General features: G+C 36.0%; 3 protein-coding genes across 5 annotated transcripts; all 3 read right to left on the bottom strand.

Moving 5' to 3' along the window:
* Positions 1-150: 150 nt before the first annotated feature.
* LOC113723749 (uncharacterized) lies at positions 151-2,725 on the bottom strand. The gene is made up of 5 exons (XM_027246726.2): positions 2,403-2,725; positions 1,438-1,630; positions 1,057-1,121; positions 714-924; positions 151-513 (listed from the first exon to the last, which is right to left on the bottom strand). Exons 1-5 carry the CDS (start codon positions 2,708-2,710, stop codon positions 151-153), a joined length of 1,140 nt encoding a protein of 379 aa, XP_027102527.1. The 5' UTR covers positions 2,711-2,725.
* Positions 2,726-5,429: 2,704 nt separating this feature from the next.
* On the bottom strand, positions 5,430-10,905 carry LOC113728052 (uncharacterized). The gene is made up of 6 exons (XM_027252528.2): positions 10,182-10,905; positions 9,457-10,016; positions 8,532-8,724; positions 7,705-7,769; positions 6,414-6,624; positions 5,430-5,913 (listed from the first exon to the last, which is right to left on the bottom strand). Exons 1-6 carry the CDS (start codon positions 10,365-10,367, stop codon positions 5,548-5,550), a joined length of 1,581 nt encoding a protein of 526 aa, XP_027108329.1. The 5' UTR covers positions 10,368-10,905; the 3' UTR covers positions 5,430-5,547.
* A 2,306-nt stretch (positions 10,906-13,211) lies between these two features.
* Positions 13,212-18,976, bottom strand: LOC113728051 (tRNA-specific adenosine deaminase TAD1). Of its 3 annotated transcripts, none has more exons than XM_027252526.2 (11): positions 18,536-18,976; positions 18,307-18,427; positions 17,608-17,798; positions 17,380-17,508; positions 16,487-16,585; positions 15,465-15,625; positions 15,299-15,375; positions 15,094-15,213; positions 14,739-14,826; positions 13,760-13,873; positions 13,212-13,481 (listed from the first exon to the last, which is right to left on the bottom strand). In XM_027252526.2, exons 1-11 carry the CDS (start codon positions 18,756-18,758, stop codon positions 13,434-13,436), a joined length of 1,371 nt encoding a protein of 456 aa, XP_027108327.1. In that variant the 5' UTR covers positions 18,759-18,976; the 3' UTR covers positions 13,212-13,433. The 3 variants fall into 3 exon arrangements, with proteins under 3 accessions (XP_027108327.1, XP_027108325.1, XP_027108326.1); XM_027252524.2 differs by having other exon boundaries at positions 15,456-15,625; positions 18,536-18,972; XM_027252525.2 differs by having other exon boundaries at positions 15,456-15,625; positions 16,487-16,579; positions 18,536-18,970.
* Between the last annotated feature and the right edge of the window lie 1,268 nt (positions 18,977-20,244).

Here is a 20,244-nt window from a genome sequence, read left to right as displayed (position 1 = left end):
TAATTTGAAGTTCGACCACAAGAAAAAAGATAAAAGAATAATTGGCTGACTAAAGTCATTTTCACTAAATTTGTTACTTCCTGAGTGTACGTATAAAGATCGAAACTAACAAAAAATTAGTAAGGAAACCGACAGACTAATGAGAAGGCCTTATTCATTCTTGATTAGTTTTTCCCAGTATTCAGTTTCCCACTTCTCCGCTTCCTTGGTTAACTTAAACTTCAGATCATTGAAAGCTTTAAGGGCTTCAAGGTCGTAAGGTGGAGGCAATGTGCATGGAATCGTATGGCTAGGAGATGTTACTAAAGATTCTTCCATGAACCTTCTCCAATTTTGATCTGCAGGACATGCCATGGATTCTGGACAAAGTTCAATCGCATTTGGAGGAATGGTAGGTTTAAACTTCAAAAGCTTGCCATATTCATTTAGTAAGTGGAATATGTAGTCATAAACATATTCCATCTTCATACCCTCATGGATAAAGCGGCTCCCTGCTGCTCCAATGGCCTCTGCCTGCATAAACATCCGAAAGCATTTGGCAGAGTTAATTTTCCATCAAAATGTTTGACCTTGTACGTTATAATTTATACAGTATGAACATAGTGCTTTTCAGACAAGCATTGTTATTTGATTGAGTAAATTAGTATGTCTTTTCTAGTTGAAGATAAAAGTCCAACAAACATTCTTGGCCTGGAAAGAAGGGTAGCTAGTACCTTTTCTGTATGATTGTTTCCGTACTCAACCGCAAACTTGAGAGATCTACATTTGTCATTGTCCTTTACGGGCCAATAATGTCGCTGTGGCAGCATGCCTCTTATGAAGAAGTCATGGAAACGAGGAGTCATCAGCAAGACTGCAGAGTCGCATGCAAAAATGTACTTTTCGCTCACTGACCATCCATATCCTTCGATGTAGATTTTGTATCTGCAATTCCAGCACCATAAAGAGGATGTAAGTACTACACACAATAATTTCTGGGTAGTGTTAAAAATGAGGAGAATGTAGAATAATAATGTCATATATGAACGAGTTAACATCTGAAGCTGAAGGATTCACCTATAGGTGCATTGTTCTGCAACATTTGAATGGTTGAATCCTGTTCTTGCCTCTTCCTCCCAGTTCTGAAAAACAAGGCATTGGTTACAAGATGATCAGTCTAAGCCCAATACTAATCCTGAAAAATATGCAGATGAACTTTCATATGATTTCTTGGACCTATAAAGCCTAGCAGATTGGCCCATACTCTTTGATCCTTGTATTGACAAAATTCCTTCCCCTGGCTTGAAAATACTAGTACCGCAATGTTCTCAAATTAAACAGCATTCCATCAAACAAACCAAACTGAAATAGTCATGCAACCTAAAAATATTGTTTGGTATATGTTCTCAATCTTAAACTTTTTCAATATGAGATGCATGCCTCAATAAAAGCAAGTACCTGTAAAAATAAGCGAGTATTCCAATCATCCTTGTCCGTAACGTTGCACGTCATAAGCTCGCCCCGCCAAGGAGCCACATGCGGGTTTCCTCTCCAATAAGCATAGGGTTCTCTATCCTTCCATCTGATTTTCTTGTTCCCTTCTTTAATGTCCTTTTGAATATTTCTCCATGGCCTTATATTCGTCTCAGGCCTACCCAAGATGAAATTTTTACTTGAATTTGTTTAATCACGCATTTTTTGAACCCCAAGATGTCTCTGAGAATTTATTTTGAGAAAGAAGAAAAAAGAAAATTGGATACCCTATACACTTCAAGCAGCCCTATGTATCAATTGGAGTTTTCGTTCTTTGAAACATAGAATTAACGAGGGTTATGTTACTCGATTAAAACCTGAATAAGGATCCAGTCTTCAATGAAAAAAGTTTCAAGTGATTGTGTTATGCCTTATGTGCATGAGTACTGCATCAATTCTTGTGCACTCTAGAAGGGCAGAAATATAATCACTGAAAAGTCTTGGTCTACCAAGAGGACAAATCTCAGTATTAATTGAATTTGGCCTTAAAAGCCATTTGACTAACAAAGCCTTTGCCTCAAAATGAAATCATGCAAAGTCTTCTTCTTGTTATCTTAGAAATCAAAATTAAAGCTAAGTACACAATTGAAGAAAGATTACTGGAAAGTGTTCCAAAAACTTTTTGCTTTAACCTATCCTGTTTTTAAAGTATAGCTTCGTATACTCGCAAAATTTTACAACCAAGAAAAAATCTTTTATTGTTAGTACAAGCGTTTCAGATAGAATACCAGAAAAATTTGTCAATATGGGCAGACAAGAAATCCTTCCTTCATTAATTGATATGGTGATCAAATTTTGGTTGCCCTCTGAATTAGTACTAATTACCATCATTATAAGATTTTGGAACAAGAAAATATGGAGATTAATTCAATGTGGTGTAAATGAATTACCAGCCCCAAAACGTCCAATCTGGGAAGACAATATCCAGATTCTGTGAATCGGAGCAATACCGGAACAAAGCTGGAGGACCAGCATTGGGTCCACGATAGTCCTTGGATGGGATGACCGGCCGATCGTCACAGTCAAACATCAATTCAAGATCAGGCAGTCTTCCGGGGTACTGCCTCAGAAGCTGCAAAATACCCCACATAGTGAATGATTCTCTGGTCGGCATTGATTCCTTAATCTTTTCTACATAAACCTTCCCGTCTAGGATCACCAGTCTAAAGTGTGCAGGCTCTCTTGCTCTCTCCACCATATCCCTAGTGATTCCTGTCCCCTTCCAGGGCTTTAGATCTTCATGAATCCACCGAAAATAATCTGGGCATGTCGGATATGAGGAAGGGTAGTGATCATTCATTGGTTCGTAAGTGGTGGGATATTTACTTGAGCAGGTCTTGTTCTTCTGATCCCATGCAATGCAGTCAAGAGGGTGCTCAAGAGGAGGAGGATGGAATCTCGTGGTTTTCTCGAACAATTTGAGTACATTTTCGTAGGAAATGCTTGAAAAGTCATCCTGAAAATTAATCAACACATGAGTAAATAAAATTTTTCAAAAAATGCATGAAAATTTTAGTCAATAATTAAACGTCCGATTGTAATAGTATATATCCAATCCCTCATTAATCTACCCTCAAACCACGAAATATACAATCAAAGTAATGATGCAAGTGAAAGCTGATAAGAATTATAGTGTGGACTTTTCGAAAATGATGAAAATTTTAGAACAGTTAAAACCTAAAATGAAAAAATATATATATATCATGTAGGTATATGAGATAAGTTTTGCAACGAGCAAGATACACTTGCGTCATTGGTGCAGACTTCATCATTAAAATTACGTTTTTTAATGATACACTTTAGTTAAGTTGGAATTGAGTGGGAAGAAATATAAACTCACAAAATGATGAATCCAACCCGCCAAACCTAAGAGTGAAACGACTAAGACAGAAAGGAGGAGAAGAAGTGCAGTGGTGGTCAGACTAAGAGTAGAGCCATTTTTCAACGGGTGCAATTTTATTCCCCATGAGCGTCTTTGATATGCAGGCCTTAGCCAGAAGATATTCTTCAACTTCTCATCCCGGAAACTCATGCTCGAGCCTCCTGCTTCTTATACTTGAAAGAATTCCACAATTCTAGTGAACCTATAGCCCTGTAATTCCGATACAAAAGTGTCTGATATGTAGTATTACAAAGCCCTGGTCTCGATTGATAATTTGATGTGCATGCATGCGTACAAAAAATGTGTATGAATTGCAGTTGAGGAAGTCCTTGATAGAACGGAAGTTGGTGAATATGGTGAAGTATTAAATGCTTTCCTTGCTGTATAATATATAGGGTAGTCTTGAGTGATACCCTAAATTGTAGTTCTGGACCATGGCCTATGCAATATTTTTATACCCGGACCGGAGAGTGAATCGGAAAACCTTCCAGTTCATGGTTTGATCGGTTCGATTCTGGTTCAAAGGTTTAATAAATTTTTATTTATTTTAGTATTAAAAATTTTGAATAAAATAAAATATTTTAATTTTATTTTAAAAAATAAATACTTAATAAAAATCAGTTGAACCTTTCGATTTTTACCGATTCAATTGGTTCTTGATCGATTTTGACCGATTTAATTAATTCTTTGGATTTTTAATTGAATCGGACCGGAGGCATGGTTGATTTGCGATTCAACCGATCGAACCGGCCGGTCTGATCCGGTTTTCAAAACATTGGGCCTATGGAGTAAGCAAACTCTTCAAAAATCTCCGGAAATTCAATCACAATTTATTGGAGGACAGTCCGCTAGCAGCTCTCACTGCCTACTTTTTATTAATGTAATCGTGAATGGAGTTATTTGAGTTCAACTATTCGTGAACCAATACAACATTGCATCCAAATTGAATCTTTTTATTCAGAGCACTTGTATACACTATGATGTATTGGTTGATTGAGCAATATTGTAGTTTAACTCTAATGAGCATTTAGAAAGAGTGAAAATCTAGAATAAGTTTAAGGAAAGGTTTGAAACCAAGATACAAGGTGCTTGTCAATAGCACTATAATTGACCTTTTCTTTAACACATTTGAATGAAAATCACTATCATTAAATGGGTTGTTGTAAATATACTGAAATGAAGGATATTTTTGTCTAATTAACATAAATTATCAAAGAAAATACCATTAACAAATAAGAGAATGCCATTAAGAACTCCTTTTGAGTAAAATAAGTTTTTCAATTGAATGGAAGAATTTTTGCATAAATCATATAAGATAATTTGAACTAGGGGTGTAAATTAATCATGCTACTCGATTCGAGTTCACCAGTAGCTTGGTCAAATGTTCGACTTAAACTTAGTGCTAATCGAGTTTGAATCAAGTTTGATCTACTTAAGTAATCGAGTCGAATTCGAGGGGAAAAAAACAAAACTCTAGTACCTGTTGAGTTTTATTGAGTAGGGTATCTATAATATAATTTTTACTTATTTACTGTAAAATTATGAAATTTACTAAAAAAAAGTTCAGGTTGAAAACTCGATTGAATTCAATTCAATATTAATCTCGATTAAATTCGACTGAGTTCGATTTAGTCAAATTCAAGGTAAAATAAGTTCGAATTCGAACTCGAACTCAACTTTATAGAATTTGACGAGCTCGAACTCGAGCATTCGAACTAGATTCGATTCAATGGCAGCCCTACTTGGATCAAAATCTAGAAGTATGCCAAACTTCCACGCGTCTCAATATTTATCGAGTCAGGAATTCACTGAAATTAAAAGTAAATTATTCCAAGTGAATACTACGTCACAAAAAGGTAAATGCGAGATCAAAAAGTCAATACCGAATACCGAATTTTCAAGAACAACCTAAAAGTTTGGTCGTCATGCACCTTCACTAGCTTCAATGTTAGAACAACCTAATGTGATGACTAGATTGATAGAGTTGGAAGTAAATTAGGAAAAGAAGAGAGGAGGACAGATAGGATAATGCAAATACAAAAAATAATTTAAGACTAATATAAAATAATTGAATGACTAATCTGATCGTCATAAATAACAGGAGAAAAATATAAATCAACAAAAAATTAGCTGACAAGTCATACAACTAAACCTCATTGACGGCTGGTTGGCTTGTCCCAGTATTCATTTTCCCAGTTCTCGACTTCCTTGGTTAACTTAAACTTTTCGTCATTAAAAGCTTTTAGGGCTTCAGGGCTATAGGGTGGAGGCAATGTGCAAGGATTTGTGTGAAGACTGGGAGATTTCTCCAAGGATTCTTCCATGAACTTCCTCCAGTTTCCATCTGCAGGGCATGCCAGGGCTTCTGCACAAAGTTCCATTGCATTTGGAGGAATGGTAGGCTTAAACTTCAAGAGCTTCGCATATTCATTGAGTAAATGGAATATGTAGTCATAAACGTATTCCATCTTCATATCCTCGTGTATAAAGCGGCCTCCTGCTGCTCCAATGGCCTCTGCCTGTATATGCATGCATCCAAGCGTTAATTGATATTCCATGGGTAGAAATTAGCCTAATTATATGGATTGATATTTCTTACACCGACAATACATACACTAGCGAACTTATATGCATAAAAAAGCATCCAAGCGTTAATTGATATTCCATGTGTAGAAATTAGCCTAATTATATGGATTGATATTTCTTACACCGACAATACATACACTAGCGAACTTATATGCATAAAAAATTAATCTGAATTTGAATCTGAATTTCAAATTTTGCTGACGACAGTCATGGCAACTGTCCGTGTTTAAAAACAAAAAACTAATTCTAAATATATACACTGACAATACAAAATTATTCTATTACTACATTTATGAAAATCTTTTCAACTCTTACCTAACTCATATTATTTGTGGATCTTAAAAGGGGATTATGCGGCATATTAGAATTTCATTTTCATTTTCTTCTAATTGTAGTAGTACCTATCTCCAAAACTATGAGGGGAAAAGTGTACCTTTTCTGTGTGATTGTTGCCATACTCAACAGCAAATTTAAGAGATCTACATTTGTCATTGTCCCTAACTGGCCAATAGTGGCGCTGCGGCACCATGCCCCTTATAAAGAAATCATAGAAACGGGGAGTTATTAGCATCACCGGTGAGTCGCATGCGAAGATGTATTTTTCACTCACGGACCATGCCCATCCTTCTATGTAAATTTTGTATCTGCATTACATGGGAAAAAAAATCCCATTATCAATTGTTTAGATCTAATAAATTAAGCTACTTGCAGAAAAGAAGCTTACAACAATAGCACTATGTAACGTATATAAAAGAAAAGACTTCTTCTTTCTTCTTTTTTTTTTTCCAAAAAAAAATTTGGATGGATTCGATTCCGATCACCACCACCACGAATAAGGACATCATGCCCTGCAGACGGGAAGTTACTTACAGGGATTTTTATAAATCGTCCACCAATACAATCATTCGAAAAAGAAAAAAGGCTTCAAAAATCTCTTTTTTTTATATATAAAAGTCATATAATTGCATTTTTTTTTTTAACAGCTATGGGAAGTTCCATTCAACTTTTAAACGACGGTCAAAGACGAGCCAGATGTAGTTGAAACATAGGAGTGAGTAAGGTTGTAATTGAGTCGAGTCGAGCCCGAGTATCGCCATACTCGAGCTCAACTCGACATGCAAGAAGGCTGCTCGAGCTCGAGGTTGAGCGAGTACCATTATTGGAGCTCGAGCTCGATGCTTGCTCTCAATACTCGAGCTCGACTCACATGGGCTCGAGTCCATGCGAGCCTTATCGAGCTCCAAAGAGTTCGAGTTATTAAAATTCATTTTCTTGATAATTTTTTAGCGAAAAGACATTATTGCCCTTTTAAAATTTTTATTGACTTAAAATATTTCGTAAATTCGATAATTCTTTTGGGTATAAGAGTAATTTTATAATAATAATATATTAAATAATTAAAATTAAAATACTCGATAAGACTCGTCGAGCCTTCAAGCATCGCTTCTGGATGCTCGAACTCGACTCGATAACCTTATCGAGCTGCTCGAACTCGACTTGAACTCGATTTGATCGAGTTCGAGTCAAGCTTTTGACCGAGCTGCTCGCGAGCTACTCACGAGCAGTTCGGTTCGATTACATCCCTAAGAGTGAGATGCTATATAACATAAAATACAAATTGAAGTAAAACATACTTATGAAGAATCAATTAACATTCAATCCGATAGAGACAGACTCTTAAGAAAATGCAGAGTGAGTTCAACGTTCAGGATTTTGAGATTCACCTGTGAGTGCATTGGTCTTCAAGATTTGATTGGTTATATCCCGTTTGTCCTTCTTTGATCCAGTCCTGAGAGAAACAATATAGAATTTGGTTAGAAAATTGATTTGGACGTCAATGGCTGTCCTCTTTCTACATTAGATTAGAAAAAGAAAAGCCCAAATGGTTGCCTCTGTTCATTAATCTGCATTATACAACAGAACAGGACATGAAATGATACAAGAGATTGGTTTGACTTGAAACCTTTCTCTCTTTTTTTTTTTTTTTTTCCCATTTTCCTTAATCAAAAAGTTCAGAGTGCCTATAGAATCGGAAATATACACATGGGTCGTTTTTCTTTTTGGTGCTTGCTAAACACTCCTTAGTATATTACCATGCAAATACATACATTCACAATTATGTTCTCTCTTACAATTTATACAGTTTTTAAATTTATTCCAAACGTTGAACTCGTATTAGCGAGTACCCATTTGCACTCGTTGATCCTGTATACACAGACTCATAATTATGCTTTCTCTTACAATTCATACGCACGGTTAATTTTTTTCTAATTAATACTCTAGTGTACTACTATGTGAATCTACTATGTGAATATATAGATTCACAATTATACTTCCTCTTCCAATGCACACACTTTTTCCACTAAATTTCTGCGTTTTCAAAAAAAAAAAAAAACAATTAACACATGAATAATTCTCAATGATGAACTCGTTGACCCTATATATACATATGTAGCAGAGATTGACAAAAAAAAAAAAAAATTCAAGTTGAGTTAATCAAACCCTTAATAATTGCATAATACCACTATCAGATTGAGTGACAATTCGGTACCTGGACATACAGACGAGCATTCCAATCCTCCTTTTCTGTAACGTTACATCTCATAAGGTCACCCCTCCATGGAGCCACATGAGGGTTCCCTTTCCAATACGCATAGGGTACCCTATCCTTCCACTTGATCCTCTTGTTGCCTTCTCTTATGTCCTTCAACAAACTTTTCCATGGCCTTATGTGCGTCTCAGCCCTACCTCAAAAACAAAATTCCCAATTAATCTGCCTAATAAAAAAATTTTACTCTCAATGGAAAAGAAAATAACAATTAAAATAGCTGTATACAATAATAATTTAAATTTAATTTATTTAGCCAAGATTGAAATAACTCGAAATTTGTTTTGTAATATATATATAAGTTTGATACTACTAAACACTTGGTGCAAGGTCTTTTTTGTCAAAACCTTTCGTAAGACTTTTGTGACTTTACAAACTTAAACCCCGAGTAAACCTCAAAAGCCGGCAACTCTTGAGGTTCTTCAGGAGACTTATAAACCCACCCAAATCCTCTCCTAGCCCCGATGTGGGATAACCACCTAAGGGGGGCAGTTGCTACTAAGACCTAAAGAGACCCCACTAATCCCGATCCAGGCGATTATCTTTTTTGTCAAAGCCTTTCGTAAGACTTTTTGTGATTTTATAAACTTAAACCCCGATTAAACCTCAAAGCCGGCGACTCTTGAGGTGCAAGGTCTACTTGGTGCTTCTTGATTCAATTAATGCGGGTCATGCGGCTTGACTAGAGCCTACATATACAAGCTCCACTTTGACTTTTCTAGTTTTCTTAAGCATTACACTAACTGACCACATCGCATTGTCTAATGTCCAACTCACACAAAATTAAGGTCAAGAAAACAGAACAAAGAAAATTATTAGCATATTTGAATTTGAGATAGCAACTGAGAATGGACTATTCAAGAATTACCAGCCCCAAAATGACCAATCTGGGAAGACAATATCCAAATTCGACCAATCCGAACAATACCGGAACAAAGGTGGAGGACCAGCGTTGGGTCCACGAAAGGCCTTTGATGGAATTACCGGCCGATCATTGCAGTCAAACAACAGCTCGAGATCAGGCAATCTTCCAGGGTACCACCTCGCGAGTTGTACGATCCCCCACATGGTGAACAAAGCTCTGGTCTGGATTGATTCCCTGTACTTCTCTGCATAGACCTTCCCGTCCAGGATCACCAGTCTGAAGTGAGCATGCCTTCTTGCTCCCTCCAACATCTCCCTTGTGATCCCTGTCCCTTTCCAGTGCCTTAAATCTTCGTGAATCCATCGAAAATAATCAGGGCACGTCGTGTTCGATGAAGGGTCGAGATTCGTGGGTTCATATTTGATGGGATAATTGTTTGGGCATGTCTTGCTCTGATTCCATGCAGTGCAGTCGAGAGGAAACTCCAGCGGAGGCGGAGGAGAACTGGGCGTCCTGACAAACAAATTCAGGGCATTTTCATAGGAAATTCCAGAATAGTTACCCTGCAAAAAGTTCATAAATCATGGCTTCATTAATTGGCTATAAATGATAGGCATGAAAATAGACCAGTAAATTTGGTATAAATAAATCAAACACCCAATCAAAAGGAGGGGAGCTCGTGAAATGAGGTCCTGGAGCAAAAAGGAAAGGATATGGTATGTACTCACTAGATCAACCCAACCCGCAAAAGCTAAGGATGAAACGACTAATACGATCAAGAGCACAAGCACAGTGGTTGTCAACGCCAAAGTCTTGCTTGACGACGAGCACCATCCTCCTGCTCTCCATGAGTTTTTCTGAAAAGCAGGCCTGAGCCAGAAAATATTCATCAATTTCTCATCCTCAGCTTTCATGCTTGACCGGCTGCGTCTGTCTGCTTCAAGCAGAAGAATCCTAGAAATCCCAGTTATGTAGGCCGGAGATTTTCTCGATAGCCTCTAATTATCGGTTGCTATTACAATCTTTAAATTTCCTCCCTAGTTGACTATGGAGAGAAATGAGGTTTTCTGTCCCCGCAGGCAGGGGCGGAAATAAAGATTGGTGGATCATGTGAAGTTGAAGAGGCTTAGAACATGAAGAGGGGGTTCCTTTCCCTTGTCCCTAAAGTCAAGTTCAGTTCACGTTGGAATGCTTCCTCTGGCATCAACAATTGGCGGCGAAAATCTGCATGAGCGTTCTTCTCATGGAAAACGTAGCTGCTAGACACAGAACTGAAGACCAGAATACAGATCAAAAGTCGTTCATCCAATAGAGACTAGGAAATTTAATTAGTCATAGGTAATATCGGAGTGTTCTAGAGTTTTTCTTTCAGTGTCAGCTTCCTAGTAAATATCCTCCTCTGGTTTAAGAGATTTTTTCCTCGTACAAACTACTAATTAAGGTCTACAACACCCCCCCCTCTCTCTCTCTATATATATACACACAATATATATAGAGAGAGATTAATATTGTATACGCTCATAATATATATATTAACACTTCAGATATTTGCATATACAACATATATCTAACGGTGTTGATGTATAACAATATCAATGTATAAGATTAATTCTGTGCATATATTCTTGGTTATATTATTTCACAGCCCGAATTGATACTCATGGTGCTCTTTTTTTGGTGGGGAATATTATAGTGTTCAGCATGTGCATCATCCCATCTCACTAATATTTCTTTTAGTAAAGAAATGCTAGGGGCATATTTAGGCTTCTCAACGAAAATTGAAGGTAAGAAATCCTATGGTTCTCATTAGGCTGGCAGGGAAGTGAAATGAAGGAAGAGATAGGAGTGGTTGAAGAGATGTAGTATTACACTACTATTATGCATTTGACGATCACGATTCATCCACCATAAGCCGTGGAGTTAACATCACGTCTATTGTGGTCCAATCCATATTTAGTAATATTTCTTTCGTTTTCCTTCCAAAAATGAAAATTTGACACCAATCTCCTTTCTTTTGCTGAAGAGACAGATTATGCATTTAATGCTTAGGTTTCTTGAATAAAAGCTAAAATCTACATGTATTATTATTTTCTTTTTTTTTGGATTATAAATTATTTGAGATAATTTTGTGAAAAAGTATTGTAGCACTTTTTTGATATGATGTATATGAGATAAAAAAGTGATTGAAAAATGTGTCGATGATACAAGCAAATCAGTGTGTGTAAATAAGGTGTAATAATTGACAATCCAAATACACTCGATATTGTTTTCCAAATTATGCTTATTCTTTCCTTTATTTTCTTTTCAAAACACCAAATTAATGATTGACACCAACCAATCTCCTTTTTTTTTTTTGTGTTTATTTTTGTTCTGTTTTATTTCCTTTGTTACCCGAAGCCTATGCATTGTATTAGGAGCCGAAACATTAAAATTTTGCAGCCGTTGGATTTGACTATTTCACCACCTTTTTTTTTTTTTTCAACAACGATACATTTGTATAACCTACTCTATCCTAATTTAGGAGGAGGGGGAGTCTAAGGAGGCTGTGGTAGGGAATTAGTGGATATACAGATCCAACTAGATCAAGAGAGTATTACGACATAATTTTTAAATTTTTTTCACTTGAACCGTCACCTACAATTCAAGAAGGGATTTAAGCCCCTCTCCTGATAGCCATCGAGACATTGGCCCGGTGGTTATTTCACCACCTATTAGATTAGTCTTGAGTTGCGGTCAACATACGCAAGCTCAGGACCATAGAGTTTGTGCAAACGAATCAAAATCAGCCTCAGCGTGTAAATTCATTTTAGGACCATAGGATTATGTGTACCACGTCAACACATAAGAAATAAACATTAAAAAGGTATGGAGACTTGACTTTTGGAAACCCCTTTTGGACCTTGATATATTCCAAGCGGAAAAAAAAAAAAAACTCAAATTGATAGAATAACTGAGAAACTAGGGAGGTGAAGAAGAAGAAATGGTTTCAGTCGCTAATGTGATCAAAACAAAACTTTAGAATTAAAAGATGAATCAAGATATTCGATACTCAAATCGAGCTCGATTTGACAGGAGCTTATCTGAGCTGAAACTTTCGGAAAAATCTTTTAAAACGTTCCTCACATTTTTGTAAAATAACTTTTTTTGTCTCTTACTTTTAAAAATATAATTTTACGTCATTTATAAATTCACATTGGTCAAATTTGATCGTTACTTAGGTTTTCGACTAGTTTTTTTTTTTATCAAAATTCATTACGTGCCTTGCATGCGATCATTATCTAGGGGCAAAATTATCGAATTAAAATTTACATAATCCATCTATAATCCCTTGCATTTAACAAAATGAATCCCTTGCATTTCACAAAATGAATTGTTTCGTCCCTCACATTTCACAAAATGAATTTTTTTATCCCTCACATTTCACAAAATGAATTTGCTCATCTCTCATTGACCATGTGTACGAATAGTCTTTTTTTTAAAAAAAATCCATATACATATCTATTTGATATCAGCTAAACAGTATGAATAGCATGTAATATATCTTTATTTGATTTCACATCCGATTTGACAACTAAACAAGTTAAATTTAAACAAATTTTCAGATTCGTTAAATTACCTAAACAAATTTGAACATTATATTACTGTTCAACTTGATTAAACTCGTTTACGCCGCTAAAAAGCACCCCACGCATGTGTACGAGGAAAAACAAGAGACCAGTTATGATACTTTACTGGCCTTGGATAATCCAGAAGAAGGCTTTTAACGGCAGGAATGGAAGTCACTCCCAAAGTTGCATTAACCAGGACAATAAAGAATGACCCCTGATGATCATCCATAATTAGTTCCCCCTCAATACAGCATTAATGATTGAAGAGACAGTTCAAAATTGATAAAATCATATTCCAATTTGCTCTCAATCGTTCAAATTTTGGACAGAAGAAATGGAAACAGTATCACAAAATTGAGCCACTAGGGATCCTCAGTTTTTCTTCTTCACCATTCCACTTTTTCCTTCACTAGTAGGTCCCTGTAGAATTAAAAATCAAAGCTTTAAGATCTAATCGAACAAAATCAACAAAGCGAAATTGAGTTGAGCTCAACATTATACCTTTTCTTCCACCCCAAAAAATATATATATATATTGAATTAACCTATGTAGATTTTCCCTCAACATTATATTTAATTACACTTATCCCCTTCCATCATCACCACAAGGCCTTGTAGTAAAATCTTTTTTTTTTTTTGTTCAATTTCCCAAGTGTAACCTTAGAAGTGGATGGTAAAAAGTCAGTCTCATGAACTAACCTCGTTATCCTGCACTATGAAGGACTCAAACTCCCGAGGTTTAACAGACCAGTTTGAAAAATAGGGGCTTCCTTTAAAAATCTTCGAAGTGAAACTGTAGTCAGAAGCTCTATCCTGCAAAATAAAAAAAAGAAGTGTCAACAATAATAAATCCATAAGATGCATAAAAGCTTCTACAGAAAAGTACTAATTAATAGTCTTATATGTTCATGCACTCTCTAACAAAGTCACCTTCCAAGAAGAAAATGTTTATTTTGTCAGGTCACTACATCTGACTCAGGACAAGGAAAGAGAGTCATGCAGCAATGGCACTACAGTGGGCTATGGGCAAACAAGTTAAACAGATCACTAAAATCCTGAAATTTTTTAAAATGGAAAGAACACTGAAATACTAACCAAATGGGTTAATAGGAGATAAAAGAGTCCTTAATATTCAACAGAGAAGGTGAAAACTTTAAGCTGTAAAACGATGATCTTAGCCATCGGCTCATGAGTTTGTGCAAACAGATCCCGCATACAGAGTAGAATAGCCAGCAAAATACATTTCGGTCTGTTACATTGAGGAAGAATTATTTCCTAACTGCAAAACTATCTGGATATCTCAAGGACCGCCGGAAACTATTTCAGATAAACACCAGGAAATAAATCTGAAGGTGACAGGAGCTCAAAATTTAGTAATGTGTAGCAAATAAAGAAAGAGTAAGAGTTGTCAGTATTAATTCTATAGAAAGATTCTTCACGGTACAAGGCACCAGTTATGGCAGCAAAACCTTTTGGAACAATAAATTGCCTGCTAAAATTGTGCAGGTTTTCTTTGATTACAACTTGAAAGGAAAGAAATTGGAGTTTGAGAGGCATCTTCTCTCTTGTGACACAGACAAGGTGACATCTATGCCTTGAATACGATAAAAAGTGTTAGTAGGGAAATGCAACAAAAGCAATCAAGAAAAATCTTCAGTAATGCACTTAATCAACTGACCTTGAGTTCTCGATAGGATTTCTTATTGACTGCATATTCAGCAGCCCACTGATCTGCTAGGGACAAGAATGAGTCCAACAAGCGCTTCCTGAGAAGACATTAAGCAAACCTATGAGCAATAAATACACAAAAAAAAACTTATTAGCACCACGATATCTTATCAATTCTGCACAGATATTAGCTTCACAAAGAGGTGGAAGCAAAGATAATGTGGGCCTCTCACATTATAACTATTAAGTACCGTTTTTACATGCAGATCTATTTTTAATGTCAAATTCCATCAGAACAAGGTAACTACTGGCCGTGATGCTCCAACTTTTTCCTCGACTTCTGAAAGTAACTAATGGTTTCTTACTTGCATAAATTGGACTCTGTAGAAGGGTATATTGCTCCTTTTGCAGATGTGCCCTGCTTTCTTCCAGTGGTCCCAAGTATGACTTCATGTAAGCCAGACTTATTCCAACATATTGAGTATCTGCCAATCGGGAATACACACATCAAAAAATTGAATTATTTATTGATCTATTGACTAAGAATTGGAAGATGCCAGTCAAGGTTACCCGCAAGTAAGAGTGCTCAGAGCTGCCTCCGAATGCTGAAACTCCCTAGGGGGCACTCCAGCAATGCAAAATACAGGCTGCCAATTACAATAAGGTTGAGTTCACCAGAAAAATACCATATGTAACAAAACAGAGAGATTAGATGCTGAATACATACCTTGTTTACCTGAAATGGGTCTATTAACTTGTCGGCCAATGGCAGGATCCTTTCATGTAAAGCTCTTCTCAAGTTATTTTCCATCACAGAAATTTCAGTATTTACATGGGATAGGCCAATGGTAATAGAAGATACATAAACTGGTTCCATGAAGTAAGAAAGCAAAGAACCTGCAGCAACAATAAGGACATAAGTACTGAACAATTTAAAACCAGCAACCAATTAATAGATTGTAAAGAACGTCCAGATCCAATCAAAGAAAAAACCAAAGAGACTAATCCCTAAAGAATATAAGTCCCCCTAATCTAAGATCAAGTAAAACAGCAAATAAGAAAATAGTTGCTGAATTACATCATTATTGTTGCAACAAAATAGTCAAAGTACCATCTAAAATAAGAAACAAGATTCAAACACCATTCCTTACCCTACAACAGTGAATAAAACCAAGTCACAAACTCAAAGAAACAGAAAAACCAGAGTCCCCAAACAAGGTTTTTGAATTTATTCAATTCTTAAATCTTCCTTCTGATGAATAAGATCTAAACGCTTAATTCGATTTGAATGAAATAAAATAACATTTTGATTCATTATACAAAAATAACAGTGTCAAAAGGGCTGTGCCAGCATTGGGGGAGCATCAGAAAACAACCATAATGAAAAATACATCAAGCAAGGAATGAATGGTCCAGTTCACAAGTGTTTGACCACAAGAAAAGGAGAATAAGGTCAGATCAAGACAGGACATCATGAGTTACCATACAGCTATCAAAACATAATAGCAAAAAAATTACAGAAATTACAATAACTGATCAATACAACAATTAAATTAAGTCAAAAGATATAAATTAAAGTTAAGTTAAATCAGGCCAAATCTCTTCTTCAAGGTATTAAGGAAACAAGAGGAACGTGTTTGAGCAGTAGAGAGAAGCTCTTTGATTATTGCCCAAGTAAATAACAATCACAATATAAACCTTTAAGGTAATTAAAAATTTTGTCATGGTAATTAAAGCTGAATACAAGGTAAAACAAACCTTGAACTCCCACAACATTCCAGCGGGCAATCTTATCAGAGCAGCTAACCGACAAAGTTGCATCTCCACGACCAGGCTTCCTCTGAACCGTGCCTGTAACTTAAGAAAAATTACCTGAAGGATAAACCAAAGAAAATACTCCGTACAGACTGGAAAGAGAGAGAAGCAAAAATACAAAAACTGCTTTTCTATTACAGGATATCACAGTGAATAAGACAAAGATGACAAGGTAGTTCAAATATGTTGTTTCTCCTGAGTCATATTTGTTCATAATCATTGATACTCTATACAAGTTTTCTTTCTTTATGTCAGCCCATTGTTTCCCCTATCAGAATCCTTTTGGACTTAAATTCATAGTACAAATGGTCCGCTTTGTAAGTGGCCTTGGTTGGTACAGCTAAATTGTATAAATTTATGTCTTTACAAGTTAATAACACAATTAAGAATCTCCAAGGGACCATAACTTGAACAAATGTTCCAGTTCTCCTATTTGACCCATAGCTTTTTCGCTTTAAAACAGCCCAAAAACGCCCTATTTCATCAACGCCCTATTTCATCATTGCCATGCTCCCCGTTCTCCATTTGCTACTTATTTAAAGAAAGCATCTACATCTTTTTTGCAGAGTAATATAAGATTTTCTGATGAATGGTGATACGATTACTGCCTAATAACCAGGTGCCAATTATATCAATGGATCATTGACCTGTTACACATAGAAAAATAAGATTTTTCAGCAAGATTATGCAGCTTAAGATCAAAGAACCAGCCACTTGCACTCCAAACTTATAGAAATTGCAGAGAGGACTAATATATCCATGAGAAAATGCCAAAATCACTATATGGGCCCATAGCATATAGTTCCAAAGAACTATCGATAATTACTTAATGTTACCATTATGTCCTGCATTAGGTTCATCCACTCCCACTATTACATTACTAACTCTTCCAAAAAAGCATGATGAAATCTCTCCACTTGAAATAGTATCCTGCAAAGTCTCAGAACTGACAGAGGCCTCTCCACCTGCAAAGAAGTACAGAGCAACCAACTGGTTAAAAGTGAAAAAGTCTAATTCTAGCAATTATAGAAGGGATCCCAAGCGTGTTAACTGTTAATACCTACAAGGTGATTGTGATACATATAAATGCAATTTCCAGCCCTGCTTCATTTTGAATTTTTTCGGACTAAATCCATTTTTCTCCACACAGGAAAGCGGCGTCGCAATATCATCACCCTCTAATGGTATCCTTCCACAACTATCTCTACACTTCTTGCACAACTCAGAAAGACTCTCTATTTCTGAATAAAAGTACCTGGTAGGATTGTGGTTCACACCTCAATTAACTCATTCACAAAGAGTAACTATTTCACAGGTTTTGCATCATGCCATCTACCTTTATGCATCTCTGGGTGCAAGTGGAAGTTCTAAAATCAAAATCCTTTCCCGAAGCAAAGTTTGTTTTAGATGAACATTACAGGATTTGACAACACTATTGATTCAAGAACTTACAGCACTCAACGGAAAGTCATTTTAGATGAAGTCATCGCAACAACACGACAGATAAACACAGTATTGTAGGAAAAGTACGGATAATAAATCTCGGAAGCATAATTGAAAAAACAGAGGCAGCAAAAAATTTTTACTCTCCTTCAACCACCACCTTCCCCAAACAATCCATCTTCATACTAATCATATCATAATCCCCACTTCAAACTGCTGTATCAACAGAACACCAACTAAAAATGCAAAAAGATTAATTCTCTAAACAAATTTAGCAATTACTTACATATAAAAATCAAGAAATTCCCAAATACAATTACCTCAACAGAGCTCTTCTTGCTATAACTTCAGCATGAGAATCATTGACAGCGTCGCCCTTTGAACTCCGCCGAGACCGCCCTATACACTTGGTCCCCGTTCCCAGCGCCAGCACTTCCAATTCTACATCAAAAACAAAACTTTTAGCTAAAATTTTTAAAACCGTTTGTTGGGCCAGAATAAAAATCAGAATTACAGGGGAAAAAAAGGAGGAATTTTGAACAATGGGACCTTTGAGCGGGGAAGAGATGAGAAAAGCGGCCAAGACCGTGACTTCGCGACCCTGAGGCTTGCCCTTTTTCGCAAGAGAATTATATGCAGATAATACTGCTTCTGATACTTTCTCACCCCATTTTTTCGGTTGGGATTGGGAAGAAGAAGGAGACGGAGACGGAGACGACGTCGTTGAGGAGGTTAGCTGTTGTTGAAGCAAATGTAGCCCAGCAGAATCCATCAGCAGTGATGAACTAATGATACGACAGGCGAACGCGGTCTGCTGTCGTTTTGGTAACGTAAAAAATTTAATTCAAAATTAAAAGGCATTTTTGTCACAAAAATAGCAAATTCAATTATTCTTCTCGTCAAGTATTTTTTTTCTTCAAAAATCGTTGTTCTTCTCATCCACATAGTTGACTGTAGTACAGAATTCTCACTTTCCTGTTTTGGAGAATCGTTGCATCCTCCTCCGTGCAGTGCAAAAATACTTCATTATTTAATTAACTGAGAACGCATTAGTAGTGTATAGAGTAGTTTCTTTTGTAACCATTCCGATTAGAGTGTGGTTTTGCTATAATTGCCCCTACTTGCAATGATTCATAAATCTCTACCCCTGGATCTTTACATTTGCCCCTGCAGGTAGTTCGACTAGTTTTGTTGTAATATGGTAGTTACTGATAGGTCTGTGATCGATTTTCATATGCTATTTCACCGTATATTCTTAGAGCAAATCTCTGCACAATCTTAAGAAATTAATTTGATCGAAAGATTGAGTAAAAAAAAAAATCTTTACATTTGAATGTCAGCACGTGTAGATAATGCCCTTAATCAATCAGGGAGAGAGAACCTTCCTTAACAATGAAATCAATACACTTCTTAATAAGAAAATCATCCAAATCTTATTTTTTTAATATTGTAATTATACTCCAATATCATCCAAATTTTCGCTACGATTTGGAAGAAAATATACAATATCATACAGGTAATTCGAAAGCTTATCCAAGATGTGACCACGAAACAGTACTTCGTCTTCTTCTCTCTTTTGGCATTTCACCTTGTTGAGTACCTTGTTACCATCTTCTTGTCACGGAGGAACGGGTGACAACACCGGATAAAGTGCATGGACTACTTTTGAAACAGTGAAGAAGAACATAAATCTTGTCTTTTCACTGATTGAAGTTTGTTTTGTTCCATCAACCCTATTGAGTTTTCGGACTTTGGATTATAATCTTAAATGCATTTTAAGTAAATTTGCATAATAATAAAAAAATTTTAAGATTGTTGATTAAAGTATTACACAAAATACAAGTTATAACTAACACAAAGTAAGAAATCTCTCATTCAACTTACGTGTTTCAATTGATTCAGTTTGTATAGATAGATCGTAGAGCTAATTGACGTAGTAGAAATTTCTGATTTCTTTGTACAAGATCATTGTTCTTATAAAAAAAAAAAAAGTTTAGTTTTGCTCAAAAAAACACATAGTAAGACAAAAGCAAATGGGGAAAGAATGATGACCTTGAGGCATGTATAAGATACTATTCTTAATGTTTTTATTGCCTCTATTGTACTCAATAGTTTTGTTTTTAAATTAAGTAATAAGAGAGGGAGAAAGTTGATAGCAAAATCAAGGCCCTATTTGGCAAAAGAGTTTTTTGCCTAGTTTTTTTAATATAAGTTTCTTAACAACTTTAGTTACAGTAATTTCAAAAAACTTTTCAAAA

Source organism: Coffea arabica, chromosome 2c (assembly GCF_036785885.1).
Source record: "Coffea arabica cultivar ET-39 chromosome 2c, Coffea Arabica ET-39 HiFi, whole genome shotgun sequence".
In the NCBI taxonomy this organism is placed as follows: Eukaryota; Viridiplantae; Streptophyta; class Magnoliopsida; order Gentianales; family Rubiaceae; genus Coffea; species Coffea arabica.
Note: the sequence above shows the minus strand (reverse complement) of the source record. Positions and strands in the feature narration are given on the sequence as shown.